We start from the raw sequence: 22,302 nt of genomic DNA, 5'->3' as shown, positions 1-22,302 counted from the left end.
TAATAAAAGAATTTTGAACTTACTCTTTGTGTGAAACTCAAATATTCACACAAATCAGGCATTTGTGGTAGTGAACCAGCGAATAAAAAATCTCTGCCTGCCTCTCTTTCTCTATTTCTTCCTTTCACATAAAATAAAAATAACATTTTGAAAATTATAAGTTCAACACATTTCTCAAACACTCATATTGCACAGGAAAGGAAGAGAACACAAGTATGTCTTACATTTAGCTAAACATTTAAAAATACTAATCTACATTTGTAAACACACATCCATTTTTTCCACTTCGAAATTATCTGTGGGGTTAGCGCTGTAGGTTAAGCATCTACCTGCAGTGCCGGCATCCCAAATGGGTGCCACTTCGAGTCTCAGCAGCTCATCTTCCAATCCGGCTCCCTGATGATGGCTTGGGAAAACAGCAGAGGATGGCAAAAGTCTTTGGGCTCCTGCCTCAGATCAGCCCAGCTCTGGCCCTTGCAGCCATCTGGGGAGTTTACCAGCAGATGGGAGACCTTTTTCTGCCTCTCCCTTTCTCTTCTGTAACTGCCTCTCAAGCAAATAAATAAGTCTTTCTTCTTCTTCTTCTTCTTCTTCTTCTTCTTCTTCTTCTTCTTCTTCTTCTTCTTTTTTCCTTTTTTTCTTTTTTTGACAGGCAGAGTTAGACAGTGAGAGAGAGAGACAGAGAGAAAGGTCTTCCTTTGCAGTTGGTTCACCCCCCAAATGGCTGCTACGGCCGGTGAGCTGTGGCCGGCACACTGCGCCGATCTGAAGCCAGGAGCCAGGTGCTTCCTCCTGGTCTCCCATGCAGGTACAGGGCCCAACGACTTGGGCCATCCTCCACTGCATTCCTGGGCCACAGCAGAGAGCTGGACTGGAAAAGGAGCAGCCAAGACAGAATCCGGCGCCCTAACCAGGACTAGAACCCGGGTGCTGGCACCGCAGGCAGGGGATTAGCCTAATGAGCCGCAGCACCGTCCAATAAATCTTTTTTTAAATAAAAAAATTATCTGGAAGTAATTTTAAAATTTAAATATATTTTTCTAGAAAATAGCATTGAATTAGATGTACCTGTTTTCAGCAGTAGGTGACTTTTTTTAAAGACTTGTTTATTCATTTGAAAGGCAGAGTAACAGAGAGGCAGAGGCAGAGAGAGAGAGAGAGAGAGAGAGAGAGAGAGAGGGAGAGAGGTCTTCATCTGCTGGTTCACTCCACAAATGACTGCAATGGCTAGACCCAAAGCTAGGAGTCAGGAGCTTCTTCCAGGTCTCCCATGCGGGTGCAGGGGCTCAAGGACTGGGGCGGGCCATCTTCCACTGCTTTCCCAGGCCATAGCAGAGAGCTGGATCAGAAGTGGAGCAGCCCCGACTATATCCCATTATGGGATAGTGGCACTGCAGGCTACGGATTTACCATTTATGCCACAGTGCCAGCTCCTAGGTTACATATTTTAAATTTATAATAACACTATTTCAATTAACATCTGGCAATGATGACAGCATTTAAATTTATATGACCAGTGAAACCAAACCAAAACAATACTCATGTCTTCAACCTTCTGTTGAAGACCCCAGTTACACAGAAAGTGATCACACAAATTCAAAATTCTTATTCTAATGTTAATGAATACCTCATCTGTTTTCCTGTATCTAGGAACTCTGTGGATTCACCTCAGCCTGGGGACATATAATGTTATTATCCCAAAGACGAAATAAATATCTGCTTTTAGCTTAGAAGAGGGCCTACAGATGTTTAAGCAGTTTTCACACAATTACCACCACTGAACTCTTATCATTGTTAGGTCACATTTTGAGAAAATTTAATTCTAAGCATTGTTTTTTTTCTTTTTCTTTTTTTTTTGACTCTGATAGCTAGTTTATTTTAAAAAGGAGGCAGAAGGAGTGCTGGCATTGGTGGCATTTTGCGTGTAGGCTTTCTGCCTTTTCTACATCTCACTTCGGCCTTCCTGGTCAGAGTGAGCTCTATATCACAGACTCTATTAAAGTAATAGCCCTCAGGCAAGAGAATTGCCACTGTGTAGTGGCTAAAATTGGCTATAAAATGAAAACTTGCTCTTAGTCAAGAATATAACTTAGTTTCTCATTGAAAATTTTTATTGAATTGTTTGAGGGATACTAATTTTCAACCATAATTGTTATTTCCATATGTTAAGGATAAAAATTGATCATAAAATATTTATAGGAAATTATTACTTTGGTAACAAATATAGTTGAGATTGCCTGTTTTCTGAAATCTTTACAAGCAATACTCACATAGAAAATTCAGCAATATAGGAGTCATTTATAGCCAGTTATGTTTGCTTGAAAAACAAATAAGAAAACAAAGAAGCAAGGAAACAAAAAATGATATCTGTGCTGTGAGAATGAATAAGAATGATATTAATTAAATGACTTACGCAAAGTATATTTAAATTATTATTAACAAAATAATTGGATTTGGGGAATGATGAATGATAATAGTGCTGTTTAAAAATGAAAAAGCTACAAAATTTGTCCTGTAAATAAAAGCAACATCAGCAAGGTTTCATTAGATTTTAAAAGAAAGTTCTTTGACACTGAAGCATTAGTATGTAGTAGACATGTAAAAAATTCTAATAAAAATTTTTAAAAACTGAATAACTCTAATAATATTTTTATAAATATAATTATTCACATATTTCCATGTATATTCATTACTTATGGGTATTCATTAACAGGATTTCAGGGTCATTTCTTATGAGCTTCTTTTATGGACATAGTCTTTGCAGTATCACAGATCCTCATGGCTTGTCTGTGTCTACGAGCCTAGAAAGAGAGGCCCTAGACATGATTCAGTCTGAATTGTAATCAGTAAGCCCTGATGCTGTTGATGCCCCTGGTTCTCCTTATCCAAGGGTCCACGGCAAGCAGTGTCACCTACAAAAAGTGAGTGACCTACACATTGGCTTCCCAAACAGCAGCTAAAAGAAGTCAGGCTAAATGACTTCCATAGCTTCTTGAGACTATTTCAATATGTACTGCCCCATGAAGCATCTATGAAAATAATTTGAATGATTGACCAATGAGCTCTGTTATTTATTTATCTTTTGTTAAACTTTAGCTTTGCAACAGCTTGTGTTTGAACTCTTCCTCCTCCCCTCCCCTCCCCTTCCCTTCCCTTCCCTTCCTTCTTTTTTTTATTTTCCTTTCCTTTCATTTTTTTTTCTTTCCTTTGTTCTTTTTCCTATCTTCTGCTTCCACAAATTGATTCCCCCTCAAGAGCATTGACATATAAGGTGTTGGTTTAAGTTCTACATAAGGAACATGATCTACAAAATCTGATAAGAGATGACCACTTCATTCATATGCAGTAAAAAAATAAAAATAAGAAAACAAAAAGGAAAGAAATGTCTATGTGTATCAATATTGCTACAAATATAGTTTTGTCAAACATTGTTTTATATCTTTGTCAAACCGATGGTTAATATATAATACTATAGCTTTAATGATCTGTGATTATTTTAACCTTTATCCTGTATGACCAAAATGGTCATATTTTCATACATACATATATATATATATATATATATTCTTTATAGCCAAGACAATACTTTTAAATACCAGTCCCAGTCAAATTTAAGATCAGAAGATCACCTCCATCATATATTCCACATTTATCTGTCCATTTATTTATTTAGCCAATATTTTAAGCACTCAGTATATGCTATATTCCTGATATATCCAGGAATCTAAAAGGTAAATTATAAGAAAGAGATAAACAGCAAGAGTAAAGTTGTACAGAGTTTTTCTGCTATAAAGTGCAACTTAAAACCCAGATAGGCAATCAAATGTAGCTATCAGTTTCATAAACAAATATGAATACAAATCTATGGATGAAATTGTGACACTTCTAAGTTGAGAAAATAAAAAACTTTTAACTGATTTAAAGATCATGTTGTAAGCATCTAATGCAGGATTTCTTAGCTTCAAACTCAGTCTCAGTATCTGATTTATTCTTTGATGGGAATATGCATGTATTACTTAACATAAGATCTCCCACACATTACATAAGGGTGTGTTTCCTGTTCTGATTCAGCTACAGCAGTCCTGTTATTCAGGGTCACAGAAGGTGAGAAAGTTTTGAATTGACTGTTGATTTATTTATTTATTTATTTATTTATTTTAGTTTCATGGCAGAATAAGAAGAGGTCAGTAATCACAGTGATAGAAAAAGAAGCTTCTTGACAATACTCAGTGTTTCTAGCTTTCATGTTGATTATGTGCTTCATGTAGAATAAGGCAAGTTCATGAATGTAGAGTGGAGAAGTGATCTTTCTCACTACAGCACATGAAATCAAGTTTACTGGGAAAATTTGTGTAAAATATTTTAAATTAGAATATTGATAGTTGGTCCCATAATAAGCAAGCATTCATTGTTCTTCCAGGTCAAATCTGCATTATCACAAGATCCCTCTGACAATTTTAAGGAGTGTCAATTGGAGGAAGTAGAAGCAGAAATAGCAAAGACTGTGTTAGGAGGTTCCTACTATCTTGACCCCCTCTGTCTAACCTGGCTTCATAACTGGGATGTAGATGTGAGGGTAAATGTAGACTTTTTTAAAAGATTTTATTTTATTTATTTCAAAGGCAGAGTTATAGAGAGGTAGCGGCAGAGACAGAGAGGGGTCTTCCAACTGCTGATTCACTCCCTAGATTGCCACAACGGCCAGAGCTGTGCCAATCTGAAGCCAGGCTTCTTCCTGGTCTCTCACGTGGGTGCAGGGACCTAAGGACTTGGGCCACCTTCAACTGCTTTCCCAGGCCATAGCAGAGAGCTGGATCAGAAGAGGAGCATCATGGACTCAAACTGGCGCCCTCATGAGATGTTGGCACTGCAGGTGGCAGCTTTACCCACTATGCTACAGCTCTGGCCCAAATGTAGTCTTAATCTGTTGTTAGCCAACAGAGGAACTGAGAGAGAGAGACAGCCATACAGACAGAGAAAGAAGGATCTCTTCCTTTTGCTGGTTCATTCTGTAAATGTCTGCAACTGTCAAGGTTGGGCCAGGCCAAAATCAGGAGCCAGGAACTTTATCTGGGACTCCCACATGGGTAGCAGGGAAACAAGTACTTGAACCAACATCTATTGCCCCACAGGATGTACATTGGTACAAAAATGGGTGGGATACAACGTAGACTGGAACCAGGCATTCAGATATGTGAGGCTGGTGTCCCAGCGGTGATAATCTGTTGTGCATAAACGTCCACACTTACTTCTTACTTTAGGGCTCTAATCATTTATTTCTTCACATCTTTCTCCTAATATATAGTAAGCTCTGTACAGCACAATGCAAAAATACATGCAAAACCAACAGATGGGTACAAGCTCTTTGTCTAACGAATTGCATGTTGTAGGCCTAAATTCTCCTTGAACTTACTGCACATTTTGGACACTGAGTTCTTCAGCCAATATGCTCTCACAAGAGTGAGGCTTGGTCACAAAATTAATTTTTATTTGTCCATACACTTTTTATTCTCACTCACCTCTGCCTTTCTTAGCTACTCTTATTTGAGATGCCGATATACTTTGTGCCAAACAGCCTGACTGAGAAAAAATTGTTATAAGTGTTATATAACTGTGCTTAACATCACCACTACATAATACATTGGCACTTCCATAAAGCATCATTGTGATATACAATTTCTTCTATCCACCTACTCATTTACAAAATGTAGCTCTATATATTACTCTTGCTATTTCTAATGATCTGCTTGCATATCATTATATACTAAGAACACTGCTAATATTATATGTAGAAAATAGATGCACCATTATATATCTTTATTTATCGACAATTCACATGTAAGACATTGATATAAAATGTCACAGAAAGTACAAAACTGCTATTAATCTGACAAGTAGTATGAATTTGGATAAGAATCATGATAAAACTGTGTGCTCCTGCATTACTTAAGCTGCTCATATCCTCTGCACTTCTATAATTTAACATAGCTATGCTTATTTCAATCTAATTTTTGTCTCATGAATGTATTCTCAGGCTGAGTTATTTGTGCCTTGTCTCACAAACAGCATTTCAATATATTATACTGTAAAGTAATGAGAATATTTGGATGAAATATCATTTCATTAGCAGCATTTATTCAAGGTAAAAGAACCTCATCTTATTCATCTTCCTTTTTTGTTTTCAAAATAATTTAGCAAAAGAAACTATGAATGAGTTGTAAGTCTATTAGTATTTTTAAATAACAGATTGTATGCATATCTGTATAAAGTACAAATAATTTATTGGTCTCCTACCACAGGTCTCACTATAACACCTGTATTTACTGATTTCAGTTGATCAGAGAATAAGAAAGAGAAAATGTGGTGAACTTAATTCCCTTCTCTTTGCATGTATATATAGCCAAACCTCGATAGCTCATTTCACAGTAATATCATTGTTAAACATCGTTTCTCTGTTTTATCAAAGAATTAGCCAAATTTGAATATTTCCTAATTACCAAAAGCTATTTCTTGTCAATAGACTTATCCTCAGTAAAACATCACATATCCTTGGGGGAAAAAAAAAAAATCCTCGTTTGTTCCAAGATGGCGGAATAATGACAGGACGGTCCGAATCATGTGGAGAAAATTAATAATTTAAAAAAGGACAGAAACTACATATCTGACAGAAATCCATGGAGAATTCACAGTGGGAAACCCAGCAAGAATAGCAGAGTTGGTCCAAGTCCACGCCAAAAGAGCAAAAACAAAAAACAGCGGAGTTCGGACCCAGAGAGGACAGCACCAGCCCCAGCCCCAGCGCATTAGGTAAGAGAAGAATCTGTGGGCCCCTGAAGCTGCAGATAGCAATGGGAGGGAGTGCTTGGCAGACTGCTTTTGAAGTTCCACATGGGGGAAAAAAATAAATGAACAATTAGGGAAGTGGCACCTCAATCCACTTGCCCTACCCTCCAGGGACCAGCAGCCAGCTGGCTGGGAGAAACCACCCTGCTGCTTTGTTTGCTTTTTTTTTCCTTCTATTTTTAGATGCAGGTAGGTGACATAAGGCAAGGGGAAGCCATGCCTATCAAAAGCTCATCCACCCACCACCATTGAGACATAGGCAAGGGCTATGTGTACATGCCCATGAACCACAGACCTATAGAAACTCATACCAGAGGGAAAGGTGCTCACAGGAAAGATGCCACAGATCAAATGTGCATTTTATTAAGCAGTGCAAACTGGTGCTGAAAACACCAGAGACTAACACCAAGGTGTCCCACAGCTGTGAGAAGGGCGGGTCACACCAATTGAGGTGAACACCCTCCTCCATCCAGATAACCAGAGGAGAGTCACAAAGCCTCATGGGGGTCTTACCTTGGATAGTTGCTCCACCCTGGAATACTGAACAGTACAAGCGGGCCACACTCAGCACATACCTCTTGGTAGTCACTGAAAGTATAGATGTCCCACTAAGGCACAAAGACACAAAACAAAGATAAAAGCTACCAGACAGGGGCCAGCACCATGGCACAGTAGGTTATCCTCTGCCTGCAGTGCCGGCATCCCATATGGGCGCTGGTTCCAGTCCTGGCTGTTCCTCTTCCAAGTCAGCTCTCTGCTATTGCCTGGGAAAGCAGTAGAAGATGGCCAAAGTGCTTGGGCCCCTGCACTCATGTGGGAGACTAGGAAGAAGCAACTGGCTCCTGGTTTCAGATCGGCGCAGAATCAGCCATTGTGGCCATTTGGGGAGTGAACCAATGGAAGGAAGACCTTTCTCTCTGTCTCTTCCTCTCACTGTCTGTAACTCTACCTCTCAAATAAATAAATAAAATCTTTTTTAAAAAAGCTACCAGACAAAAAATCCTACACAAATGCTGAAAAACAAAAGAAGACACTTAAATAAGAATAAGGAAGACGTGGGCTAGTGCCGTGGCACAGTAGGTTAATCCTGCACCTATGGTGCTGGCATCCATATGGGTGCTGGTTCTAGTCCCAGCTGCTCCTCTTCCAATCCAGCTCTCTGCTATGGCCTGAGAAAGCAGTAGAAGATGGCCCAACTCCTTGCGCCCCTGCACCTGCATGTAGGACTTGGAGGAAGCAACTGGCTCCTGGCTTCGGATCAGCACAGCTCCAGCCATTGCGGCCATTTGGGGAATGAACCAACAGAAGGAAGACCTTTCTCTCTGTCTCTCCCTCTCACTGTCTGTAACTATACCTTTCAAATAAATAAATAAAACCTTTAAAAAAAAGAATAAAGAAGACACTATGAGCACCCCGAAGAGACTCTACAAAACTTCCATAGTAGATGAAGATGAAGAGATTGATTATATGACAGAAATGGAATTCAGAAAATTAATCATCACATTACTTAGAAGCAACCAGAAGCAAATTCACAAACTAAATGTAAAATTTTCCCATAAAATTGAGAAATTAAGGAGAAATCAGAATGAAATACTAGAAACGAGGTACTCAATAGATCAAATAAAAAACGTAGTGGAAATTCTTAAAAACAGGGTAGGGGAAACAAAAGAAAAATATCATAAATAGAAGACAAATTTTTTTGAAATTTACAATCAACCCACCTTCCCTCTCCCCCCCCCCCAAAAAAAAAAGAAGAAGAAAGTAGAAAAACTAAAAATCACTGTTGGAGATTTACAAGATACTATCAAACAACCCAATATACAGGTCCTAGGTGTTTCTGAGGGGTGGAAAAAGATAAAGAATTAGAAGCCTTTTTAATGAAATAGCAACAGAAAACTTACCAAATTTAGAGAAAGAAAGGGACATCCAAGTACAGGAAGCATGCAGAACTCCCAATAGACACGACCAGAAAAGATCTTCACCACAACACATTGCATAGTAAAACTCTCCACAATAAAACATAAAGAAAAGATTCTAAAATGTGCATGAGAGAAATGCCAGATCACATTCAGAGGAACTCCAATTAGACTCACAGCAGACTTCTCATCAGAAACCCTACAGCTTAGAAGAGAATGGTGAGAAATATTCCAAGTCCTGAGAGAAAAAAAACTGTCAATCCAGATTACTATACCCTGCAAAGCTCTCATTTGTGAATAAAGGTGAAATAAAGATCTTCCATAACAAACAGAAATTCATAAAATTTGTAACCATGCACTTAGCCTGACAAAGGATGCTCAAAGATGTGGTACACACAGAAATACAGAAACAAAAATATCACTACAAAAGAAGGTGAAGGCAGAAAAATGCTCAGTAAAAGTACAAAGGAAACCCTAAGTAAAAATACTCACAGACTGAAAATGAAAGAATGGAAAAAGGTAATCCATGCCAACAGAAAAAAAAAAAAAAGAGAGAGAGGGAGAGCTGGTATAGCCATCCTAATATCAGACAAAATATATTTTAACACAAAAACTATTAAGAGACAAAGAAGGGCATTATATAATGTTTAAGAGATCAATTAAAAAGGAAGATGTGACTATTATAAATATATATGCACCTAATTACAGGGCACCTGGTTATTTAAAAGAAATTTTTATGGATTTAAAGGGAGATAGCGACTCAAATACAATAATAATGGGGGATTTAAATACCCCAGTTTCAGCAATGGACAGTTCAACCAGACAGAAAATCAGCAAGGAGACAACAGACTTAATTGATACTGTAGATCAAATAGATCTAACAGGTATCTACAGAGCTTTACACCCTACAAAGACAGAATACATGTTCACCTCATCAGTGCATGGGACTTTCTCTAGAATTGACCACATGCTAGGCCATAAAGAAAATCTTAGCAAATTAAAAAAAAATCTGAAATCATACCATGCATATTCTCTGACCACAGTGGAATTAAGTTGGCAATCAACTACTCAGGAATCCCCAGAACATATGCAAACACATGGAGACTGAACAACTGCTCCTGAATGGACACTGAGTCATTGAAGAAATCAAAATAGAAATAAAAAAATTCTGGAAACAAATGAAGATGACAACACAACATATCAAAACTTATGTGATACAGCAAAACAAAGGGTAACAGGAAAGTTTATAGCAATTGGAATCTGCATCAAGAAATTAGAAAGGCACCAAATAAATGATCTATAAATACATCTCAAGGACCTTGATAAACAACAGCAAACCAAACACAAAACTAGTAGGAGAAAAGAAATAATTAAAATTAGAGAAAAAAAACAAAAAAATTGAAATCAATAAAACAATACAAAAAATGTACAAAATGAAGAACAGGTTGGCCGGCGCCGTGGCTCAACAGGCTAATCCTCCACCTTGTGGTGCCGGCACACCGGGTTCTAGTCCCAGTTGGGGCACCGGATTCTATCCAGGTTGCCCTTCTTCCAGGCCAGCTCTCTGCTATGGCCCAGGAAGGCAGTGGAGGATGGCCCAAGTGCTTGGGCCCTGCACCCGCATTGGAGACCAGCAGAAGCACCTGGCTCCTGGCTTCGGATCAGCGCGATGCGCTGGCCACAGCGGCCATTGGAGGGTGAACCAACAGCAAAAAGGAAGACCTTTCTCTCTGTCTGTCTCTCTCTCTATCCATTCTGCCTGTCAAAAAAAAAAAAAAAGAAAGAAAGAAAGAACAGGTTTTTCCAAAAAAAAATAAAATAAAATTGATATACCACTTGCCCAACTAACCAAAAAAAGGAAGACCCAAATTAACAACATCAGAGATGAAAAAGGAAATGTAATGACAGACAGCACATAAATAAAAAAAGAATCATCAAAAATTACTACAAAGAACTTTATGCCAACAAAATGGGTAACCTAGAAGAAATAGATAGATTCCTGGGCACATATGACCTACCTAAATTGAGCCATGAACACATAGAAAACCTAAACAGGTAAATAACCAAGAAAGAACTGGAATCAGTAATTAAGACCTTCTCAACAAAGAAATACTCAAGAACAGGTGACTTCACCAATGAATTCTACCAAACATTTAAAGAAGAACTAATTATGATTCTTCAAATCAAAACAATCAAAAAGGAAGGAATTCTCCCAAATTCCTTCCAAGAATCCAGTATCACCTTAATTCCTAAACCCAAAAAAAGATACTACAGAGAAAGAAAAACTACTTATCAATCTCTCTGATGAACATAGACACAAAAATCCTCAACAAAATACTAGCCAGTCAAATCCAACAACATATCATATCATTCACCCAGACCAAATGGGATTTATCCCCGGTATGCAGGGATGGTTCAATATTCACAAATCAATCAATGTGACACATCATATTAACAAAATGAAGAATATAAACATGATTATCTCAATAGACACAGAGAAAACATTTGACAAAATATAACACTCCTTCATGATGAAAATTTTAAGCAAATTGGGATGAAGAAACATTTCTCAACACAATTAAGGCAATTTATGACAAACCCACAAGCAGCACCCTATTGAATGAGGAAAAGTTGGAAGCAATCCCACTCAGATCCAGAACCAGACAAGGATGTCCACTCTCACTATTGCTTTTCAATATAGTCCTGGAAGTTCTAGCCAGAGCCATTAGACAAAAGAAATCAAAGGGATACAAATTGGGGAGGAAGACATCAAACTATTTCTGTTTGCAGATGACATGATCCTTTACTTAGGAGAACCAAAAGACTCCACTAAACAACTATTGGCACTCATAGAAGAGTTTGGAAATGTAGCTGGATATAAAATCAACACATAAAATTCAACAGCCTTTGTATACACAGATAATGCCACAGCTGAGAAAGTGCTTCTAAAATCAATCACATTCACAATATCTACCAAAAAAATCAAATACGTTGGAATAAATTTAACCAAGGGTGTCAAAGATCTTTATGATGAGAATTACAAAACATTAAAGAAAGAAATAGAAGAAGATAGCAAAAAAAAGGAAAAATCTTCCATGTTCATGGATTGGAAGAATCAATATCATCAAAATGTCCATTTTTCTGAAAGCAATCTGCAGATTCAATGTAATATCAATCAAAATACCCAAGATATTCTTCTCAGATCTAGAAAAAATTATGTTGAAATTCATATGGAAACATAGGAGACCCCAAATAGTTAAAGCAATCTCATATAACAAAAACAAAGCCAGAGGCATTATAATATCAGATTTCAAGATATACTACAAGGTAGTTATAATCAAAATAGCCTGGTACTGGTACAAAAAGATATGGATAGACCAAGGAAACAGAATAGAATCACCAAAAATCAATCCAAACATCTACAACCAACTTATCTTTGACAAAGGAGCTAAAATTAACCCCTGGAGCAAGGACAGTACAAATGGTGCTGGGAAAACTGTATCTCCACATGAAGAAGCATGAAGCGAGACCTTTACCAGACACCTTTTACCAAAATCCACTCAAAATGGATGAAAGACCTAAACCTATGACCCACCACAATCAAATTATTAGAGAACATTGGGGAAACCCTACAAGTCATCAGCACAGACAAAGAGTTCTTGGAAAAGACCCCAGAGGCACAGGCAACCAAAGCCAAAATTGACAAATGGGATTACATCAAACTGAGAGGCTTCTGCACTGCAAAAGACACAATCAGCAAAGTGAAGGGACAACTAACAGAATCAGAGAAAATATTTGCAAACTATACAACTGATAAAGGATTAATAACCAGAATATATAAAGAGATCAAGAAACTCAACAACAACAAAACAAACCATCCAGTTAATAAATGGGCAAAGGCCTCAGATATTTTTTTTCAAAAGAAGAAATCCAAATGGCCAACAGACACATGAAAAAATGCTCAGGATTTCTAGCCATCAGAAAATGCAGATCCAAACCTCAATGAGGTTTCAAGTCACTTCAATTAAAATGACTTTCATACAGAAATCAACAAACAACTGATGCTGGCAAGGATATAGGGAAAAAGATACCCTAATACACTATTGGTGGGAATGTAAACTGGAAAAGCCACTATGGAAGACAGTGTGGAGATACCTCAGAGGTATGAATATAGACCTACCATATGATCCAGCCATCCCACTCCTGGGAATCTACCCAAGGGAAATGATCAGCATAGGAAAGAGCTATCTGTACCTCTATGATTTTTTTAACATTTATTTAATAAATATAAATGTCCAAAGTACAGCTTTTGGATTACAGTGGCTTTTTCCCCCCATAACATCCCTCCCACCCACAACCATCTCATCTCCCGCTCCCTCTCCCATCCCATTCACATCAAGATTCATTTTCAATTATCATTATATACAGAAGATCAATTTAGTATATATTAAGTAAAGATTTCAACAGTTTGCACCCACACAGAAACACGAAGTGTAAGGTACTATTTGAGTACTAGTTATACCATTAATTCACATAATTCAACACATTAAGGACAGAGATCCTACATGGGAAGTAATCGCACAGTGACTCACGTTGTTGATTTAACAATTGACACTCTTGTTTATGGCATCAGTAATCACCCGAGGCTCTTGTCATGAGTTGCCAAGGCTATGGAAGCCTTTTGAGTTTGACAACTCTGATCTTATTTAGACAAGGTCATAGTCAAAGTGGAAGTTCTCTCCTCCATTCAGAGAAAAGTACCTCCTTCTTTGATGGCCCATTCTTTCTGCTGGGATCTCACAGAGATCTTTCATTTAGTAATTTTTTTTTTTTTGCCAGAGTATCTTGGCATTTTTTCCAGAGTGTCTCATGCCTGAGAAACTCTCATGGACTTTTTAGCTAGATCTGAACGCCTTAAGGGCTGATCCTGAGGCCAAAGTGCTGTTTAGGACATCTGCCATTCTATTAATCTGCTATATATCCCGCTTCCCATGTTGGATTGTTCTCTCCTTTTTAATTCTATCAGTCAGTTATTATTAGCAGACACTAGTCTTGTTTATGTGATCCCTTTGACACTTAATCCTATAATCATGATCAATTATGAACTGGAACTGATCACTTGACTAGTGAGATGGCATTGGTACATGTCACCTTGATGGGATTGAATTGGAATCCCCTGGCATGTTTCTAACTCTACCATTTGGAGCAAGACCAATTGAGCATCTGACGAACTGTACATCTCCTCCCTCTCTTATTCCCACTCTTATATTTAACAAGGATCACTTTTCAGTAAAATTTAAATGCCTAAGAATAATTGTGTGTTAATTACAGAGTTCACCCAATAGTATTAAGTAGAACAAAAAAATAATAATAAAAGGAAATAAGTAGCAAGTTGTTCCTTGACAGTCAGGACAAGGGCTGATCAAGTCATTGTTTCTCATAGTGTCCATTTCATGTCAACAAGTTTCCTTTTTGGTGCTTGGTTATTTGTCATTGATTAGGGAGAATATATGATATTTGTCCCTTTGGGTCTGGCTTATTTCAATCAGCATGATGTTTTCCAGATTCCTCCATTTTGTTGCAAATGACTGGATTTCATTTTTACTGCTGTATAGTATTCTTTAGAGTACATGTCCCATAATTTCTTTATCCAGTCTACTGTTGATGGACATTTAGGTTGATTCCAGGTCTTAGGTATTGTGAATTGAGCTGTAATAAACATTGAGGTGCAGACAGCTATTTTATTTGCCAATTTCATTTCCTTTGGGTAAATTCCAAGGAATGGGATGGCTGGGTTGTATGGTAGGGTTATATTCAGGTTTCTGAGGAATCTCCAAACTGACTTCCATAGTTAAAGATCTAAATCTATGACCCGACACCATCAAATTATTAGAGAACATTGGAAAAACCCTGCAAGATATAGGCACAGGCAAAGACTTCTTGGAAAAGACCCTGGAGGTACAGGCAGTTAAAGCCAAAATTAACAATTGGGGTTACAACAAATTGAGAAGTTTCTTACTATAAAAGAAACAGTTAGGAAAATGAAGAGGCAACCAACAGAATGGGAAAAATTATTTGCAAACTATGCAACTGATAAAGGATTACTAACTAGAATCTACAAAGAGATCAAGAAACTCCTCAACAACAAAACAAACAACCCACTTAAGAGATGGGCCGAGGACCTCAATAGCCATTTTTCAAAAGAGGAAATCCAAATGGCCAACAGACACATGAAAAAATGTTCAAGATCCCTTGCAATCAGGGAAATGCAAATCAAAACCACAATGAGGTTTCACCTCACCCCTGTGAGAATGGCTCACATACAGAAATCTACCAATGCTGGTGAGGATGTGGGGAAAAAGGGACACTAACCCACTGTTGGTGGGAATGCAAACTGTACCTCTAAGTTTACTGCACTCAATTCACAATAGCTAAGACATGGAATCAACCCAAATGCCTATCAACTGAAAACTGGATAAAGAAATTATGAGATACGTACATGATGTTATCCTGTGGTTTTGTCTTTTGACAAGGAGTCCAAAGGGCTTATTATTTTATTTTATGAGTCAGGCAGAGGACCAGTGATAACATCATTTAGCATAAGTAAGAAAAAATATTACAATAGAGTTAAACCACTGAGGATATTGAAATTACCTGCTATTGTAAAATCCCATTCCAAATTTTAAGTTAATTAACCTGTTTTCTTATCATTTGCCCCTAAGTCATCATATATCTCTCAGTAATAGGAAATATCACTGCAAATCTTACTAAGAATTCAATCCTCACTCAACAATATAACAGTTCTAACTGATGCACAGCACTTAAAGAAAAATTCAGTCATCAACATGCTAGAGCATGTTTCTGTTGCTAGAGTACAGCTGAAGCCAAGCTGTCTTTCCATTCTAACCTCTGTACAACTGGTCATTTTCAATGAGAGTTAAAAAAGAAATTATGTTTCCTCCATACTCATGGAGATCTGTGTTACATAAAGTAAAGTATGTCATGAAACAAAGCTTAAAATTTACCTTAGAGAGTTTAAAAGAGTGGAATTAGTAAGGATGAACAGCACAAATAAAGTATGTGATACTTTAGAAGACTTAAACATAAATACTCAATAATTTCCATAGAATTTTGTTTTTAAAAAACTTATAAAAGCACATTTTTGAGAAATTTAAAGATTACTGATGGATCTAGTGAAAAAATTTGGACTTTTAGTAATTATTAGAAAAATAAGAATAGAAGTAGGGAAGGGAGGCAAGCAAAATGAGAAAATCAAAGTTATTGAGAATTTGTCTGGAAGAGAAACAGAGAGGCCTGCATGGGGATTGGGGTGGGGAGAGACTAATAAAGCAGCTTTATTATTTAAATCTGGCTTTCTTAAATTATGCAGTTTTTACAATCTCTCAAATTAGGCATCAAAGAAATTTGCATTTTGTTTTTCATGATAACAATGTCCTTGGGAGTCTTACCTTTCAACGTAGTCTAACAGCCTGGAGCAGTGATTAGAAGCAGGTGCATCGTGACCTCCTACTGCATAAAGAAAGCCATCACATGTGGCCACTCCAACACCCCCTCTCCTCTTACACATAGGAGCACACATGTTCCATTTATTTGTGTGAGGATCATAATATTCCATTGAACTCAAACAGGAACTTCCATCACGACCTCCAACTGAATACAACCTAAAAACACAATGGGAAAAGAATGATGTAATCTCACAGTCAGGATGATAACAAGTGGAGAAGAAAAGATGCTTTAAAAATAATTTTCGGGGCCGGCGCCATGGTGTAGTAGGTTAATTCTCCACCTGCAGTGCCAGTATCCCATGTGGGCGTTGGTTCTGGTCCTGGCTGCCCCTCTTCCAATCCAGCTCTCTGCTGTGGCCTGGGAAAGTAGTGGAAGATGGACCAAGTGCTTGGGCCCCTGCACCCGCATGGGAAGAAACACCTGGCTTCTGGCTTTGGATTGGTGCAGCTCCAGCCGTTGTGGCCACCTGGGGAGTAAACCAAAGGAAGGAAGACCTTTCTCTCTTTCTCTCTTTCTCTCCCTATCACTGTCTGTAACTCTACCTCTCAAATAAATTTTTTTTAAAAATCTTTAAAAAAAAGTAATTTTCACAGTATGAGACTTAAATATGTTCTAAATGGAGTCTTTGTTATATATACTCTACATATAATTTTAAAATCTGGAATTCTCATTATTTTAATATATAATATACTTGATGAAATTTAAAAACTGCAATTTTCTGGCTTCTATTGTTTCTAGAAACTTGGATTTAAATTATTCATTGCTGAAATAATTCAGTAGTACATTAATATTACTATATATTGAGATACATCTACTAAACATAGAATAAGATATAAGAAAATAATCATAGTTAAAAAATGATTCTAGAGTCGGCACTGTGGCATAGTAAGCTAAGCTTCCACCTGTGGTGCCAGCATCCCAAATGGGTACCAGTTCTAGTACTGGCTGCTCTTCTTCTGATCCAGTTATCTGCTATGGCCTGGAAAAGCAGTAGAAGATGGCCCAAGTACATGGGCCCCTGACTCCACATGGGTAACCTGAAAGAAGTTCCTGGCTCCTGCTCCGGATTGGCCCAGCTCTGGCCTTTGGAGCCATTTGGAGAGTGAACCAGCGGATGAAAGACCTTTCTCTGTCTCTCCTTCTCTCTGTCTATAAATCTACCTCTCAGATAAATAAATAAAATATTTTTTTAAAAAGTGATTCTATTACTTGTTAATGGGAAATGTATTCACAGTGTATAAATCATGCCTGATCCTTGTATTTCATCTCCACAATTTAAGACACAAGACAGTTGGAATAATTAAGCAAATATGGTCACAACAACTTTCTTAATCAGTACCTATACAATAGATAAAAATAAGCTTTCACATGGAGAAATAATGCAAGGATGTTGGTCTGGTTGAATACTGATGAAACTCACAATACATTCACTTGTCTGTAGTTGTTTTATTAATGAGATGTATGATAGGAATCAAGGAAATAGGTTTGAAACCACAAATAGAACTTAAATTCCTATAAGTATATGATATAATTCTAGTAAAATAATTCTTCCCAGTTTGATGACAGCCATGAAGATTGCATCACAGTGAAGTACACTGTTGCATCATATTACCCATATATTTTCTACTTTTTTATTTCTAAAATTTTTATTTTAATTGGCACATAATAAATGAATATATTTGAGGGCTACAGTGAAATTTTTCAATTCATGTACATTTTATGTAGTGTTAAAATTATGGCAATTAGCATATCCATCACCTTAAGCATTTATCATTGTGGTAAAAGCATTCAAAATCCTCTCTTCTAGCTGTTTGAAATACTTAATTCATTATTAATTACAGTCGTCTTACTGTTCAATAGAGAACCAGAACTGTTTTCTCTTATTAAACTGTGTCAATGTATCCTTTAACAGCCTCTCTTCTATCCTCCTCAGTCTCTGCTGACCGCTATTCTACCCTCCACTTCCAAGAGTAGCTTTATGCTTTACCTGCCACATAGGAGTAACAACTTGGAGTCTTCGTCATTTTTTGACTGATTCATTTCATTTAATGTTTAAGTTTGGTCATGTTGTTGCACATGACAAGATTGATAAGATTTCATTCTTTTTTTTTTTCAAGATTTATTTATTTATTTGAAAGTCAGAGTTACACAGAGAGAGAAGGAGAGGCAGGGAGAGAGCAGGAGGGAGGGAGAGAGAAAGAGAAAGAGAGAGAGGGGAGAGAGGTCTTCCATCTGCTGGTTCACTCCCCAGTTGGCTGCAACAGCTGGAGCTGTGCCGATCTGAAGCCGGGAGCCAGCAGTTTCTTTTGGGTCTCCCACGTGGCTGCAGGGACCAAGGACTTGGGCCATCTTCTACTGCTTTCTCAGGCCACAGCAGAGAGCAGGATCAGAAGAAGAGCAGCCGGGACACGAATTGGTGACCATATGGGATGCCAGCACTGCAGGCTGTAGTTTTACCTTCTACATAACAGCACCGGCCCCAATTTATTTCTTTTTAATGCCTAAATATTATTCTTTTGTTAATATATTCCAGACTTTCTTTATCCATTCATCCACTGATAAACATTTAGGTTGATTCCATATGTTGGCTACTGTGAATAGTGCTGCAATAAATGCAAGAGCAGATGTCTCCTTGAAATTTGAATTTAAACCCACAGTGGGATGACTATATCATATGAAAGTTTAGTTGTTATGTTTTTGAGGAACATCCATATTGTTTTCTGTAATGGAAATTGTATTATTTTACATAGTTGTACCATACACTCTCCAAAACTTTGTCCATATAACCAGGAATAAAATGGGTGAAAAAAATCCCTGTGCTCAATTCTACCAAAGTGAGGGTAGACATAACACATGAAATAAACGCACCATGGAAGATGCTAGCTGCTATAGACATTGATGGGTCACAGAAGCAGGATCAAGTATCCAACTAAGGGGAGTGGATTTGTGGTTACAGTTTTAAATAATGATTAGGAAAGGTCTCACCAGGAAAAGAATGCTTGCACTTGGAGACCGTGTTAGAAGTTAGTTCAGAAATATCCGAAGGAGGAAGTTGAGGCTGAATGAATAGCGACTACAAAGTTTCTGGAGCAATAAGAACAGAGTTGCTGGAGGGGAAGTCGAAGGTGGTGTGGCAGGTGTTTATGGACCTTCCCCTGAGAGAAACAGGAAACTGAGAGATTTTTGAGTACAGGATTTACTTATATTTAAAGAGATTAGATGTCATAGAATTTTGTTTTTACTACAGATAACTAATATATTGAAAAGTAGACTTAATTCTGTACTGCTGAGTTTTGTAAAAATGCATAGAAAGACAGTGTTACTTAATATATAAACATTCAGGTCTTACATTTATAAATCCGTGCTCTGGTATCCTTCAATAATTCTATGGTATGATTTTTTGAAAATGTTTATTTATTTATTTGAAAGGCAGAGTCACAGAGAGGCAGAGGAAGAGAGAGGGGGAGAGAGAGAGAGAGAGAGAGAGAGAGAGAGAGAGAGAGAGGACTTCCATGGCTGGTTCACTTCCCCAATGGCCACAATGGCTAGAGTTTAGCTGATCTGAAGCTAGGAAACTGGAGCTTCTTCTGGGTCTCCCAGATGGATGCAGGCACCCAAAGACCTGGGCCATGTGATGTGATATTTAATCTGATTTCAAATTTAGGAACCTTTTAAAAATAAAGCTGTTTATGTTTCTGATGATGCCTGCCATGACAAAATGTTGATGGCCCAAATGTTTCCTTTTCTTAAAAGTTATGCCTCTTTTCTTGATTACTCCTAAGTGTCTGTTGCTCCTCAATCTTGCAGTGTGTTAAAATTAACCATTGGAACATATTAAAAGATATGTGTTGGATAATTTAGACTATTTAGACTGCAAAATCATCCAGAAGTAAAATAAATATTCCCTCAGACATTTTTATCATTCAAAACACCTCATGATCTTAACCTCACTTAAACTGGAGATCTTACTTCGAAGTATGAAATAATTTTGAAACATTATTAAAATGCAATTAAATATATTTTGCAGAGATTTTCAATACTGAATACACATCTTCATGAAAAGCACCTGGTTGGGCAGGCGCCGCAGCTCACTAGGCTAATCCTCCGCCTGCGGCACCAGCACCTTGGGTTCTAGTCCCGGTTGGGGCGCCGGATTCTGTCCTAGTTGCCCCTCTTCCAGTCCAGCTCTCTGCTGTGGCCCGAGAGTGCAATGGAGGATGGCCCAAGTCCTTGGGCCCTGCACCCACATGGGAGACCAGGAGGAGGCACCTGGCTCCTGGTTTCGGATCAGTGCGGCACGCCGGCTGCAGCGGCCATTGGGGGGTGAACCAACAGAAAAAAGGAAGACCTTTCTCTCTGTCTCTCTCTCTCACTGTCTATTCTGCCTGTCAAAAAAAAAAAAAAAAAAAAAAGGCACCTGGCAAGTCCCCTGTATTTAGCTTACAAATAAAAATTGTATCTATTTTTCCTATTGTTTTAAGGATAATGTTGACTTTGAGGTTCTCCACTTTTTGATATACTTTATAGTTTTAAAGTATGCCCTTGAGTTGTCTCAACACAGGATTTCTGATAATTGATAATAATAAAAGTTACACTCAATAACATATCACACTTATTTTCTTTTTCTGAATCTATGGGGGCGGGAATTAAACCTTATTTATTTTCTTTAAGACCAAACAAGTAGGAAAATATATCACAACATTCAAACAGTGAATAGACAATGATATATTATCATTTCAGCAAGTTCTTAAAAAAAAGGTCCTTATCAAAAATGATAAGGTGCCATGCTGGGGCACATTGCATGATGCAATGACCCCAGACAAAAATAGAATTTGGTAACGTGGAGCTGCCTTCCCTTCCTTCACTCTCAGGCAGTCGAGGATTATCCTAGCCCAGGTTGCTTGCTTTTTCTCCCTTGATGTTTCTGTTGCCAAGGAATTCTCTGAATAAGGCTCTGTTAATTTGGGGACTAAGCAAGCAATGCTCTGTTTAGGGCTTAACTTCATTCTGTCACACAAAACTCACGTTTGTCCAAACCCAGAACTTCAGAGCTCTCTTAATTATGTAGCCAACAGTTCATCTTTTACCATTCATTCCTGGATACTGGTATAGATCACGGTCCAAATCCCTTTCCTTTTAAGGGAAAACTGTCACCTCAAGTTTACCCTGGGACTCTGCAAGAGGGGAGCTGTGCTTCCCATACCCTGGGTGACATCACTTCTCCTGGGTTTGCTTGTCTCTGGGCTGAAAGATGCAGTGTATAAGAATCTCAGAAAATGCACATACACATCTTGGGAGCCAGAAAAGGATAGCCACAAGGAGTCCTTCAAAATTCTTTCCCAAACTACCTTCCCTCCCAATTCCACATCTTAAATCAACTTCATGCCCTTGTATATAAAACAAAACTGAGCAACACAAAGGCCCAGAAACATATGTTTTCATTTTACATTAGTGACCTCGTGAATTTTGTGTTACAGCATATGGAAAACGGTGTGGTGACACCTCTGCCCAGCAAGAGGCTGGCAATGCACAGAAGCTCCTCTCCTCAAACTGCACAAGACATCAGGCGTATGAGAGCAACACACCCGCCTATTGGTACCTGGGCAGGTAAGAAGAATCTGGTGCTTTTAGAGCTCAGAATTGGTACAAGGGAGGGCCCTACTGCCAGCACAAACATTTGCCATATGAAATTTAGGCTCGAATACACTCCCTTGTGCTATTTCTGACCCAGATATTAGCACTAGTTCTTTTTCATTTCACTTCCAAGGATTGAAATATAAAGGTATTAGTGTCCAGAGGCAAGTGACATATGCTTTATTTTTTAAAAGATTTATTTATTTATTTGAAAGTCAGAGTTACAGAGAGGAGAGGCAGAGAGAGAGGGAGGTCTTCCATCTGCTGGTTCACTCCCCAATTGATCGCAACAGCCGGAGCTGCGCCTATCTGAACTCAGGAAGCAGGAGCTACTTCCGGGTCTCCCACATGAGTGCAAACATACAAACATACACATAAATGT

At 38.0% G+C, this 22,302-nt stretch overlaps 1 protein-coding gene across 2 annotated transcripts in view; it reads right to left on the bottom strand.

The window, feature by feature from the left end:
• KLHL1 (kelch like family member 1) overlaps positions 1-22,302 on the bottom strand; it is a 385,849-nt gene that overhangs the window by 9,557 nt on the left and 353,990 nt on the right. For both annotated transcript variants that reach the window (XM_062195308.1, XM_062195309.1), the window contains one exon: positions 16,229-16,441. In XM_062195308.1, the coding sequence (XP_062051292.1) occupies positions 16,229-16,441 (213 nt within the window). The remainder of the gene's footprint in view (positions 1-16,228; positions 16,442-22,302) is intronic.

This window comes from Lepus europaeus, chromosome 6 (genome assembly GCF_033115175.1).
Source record: "Lepus europaeus isolate LE1 chromosome 6, mLepTim1.pri, whole genome shotgun sequence".
Lineage (NCBI taxonomy): Eukaryota > Metazoa > Chordata > Mammalia > Lagomorpha > Leporidae > Lepus > Lepus europaeus.
This window is presented reverse-complemented; position numbering and strand designations above follow the sequence as displayed.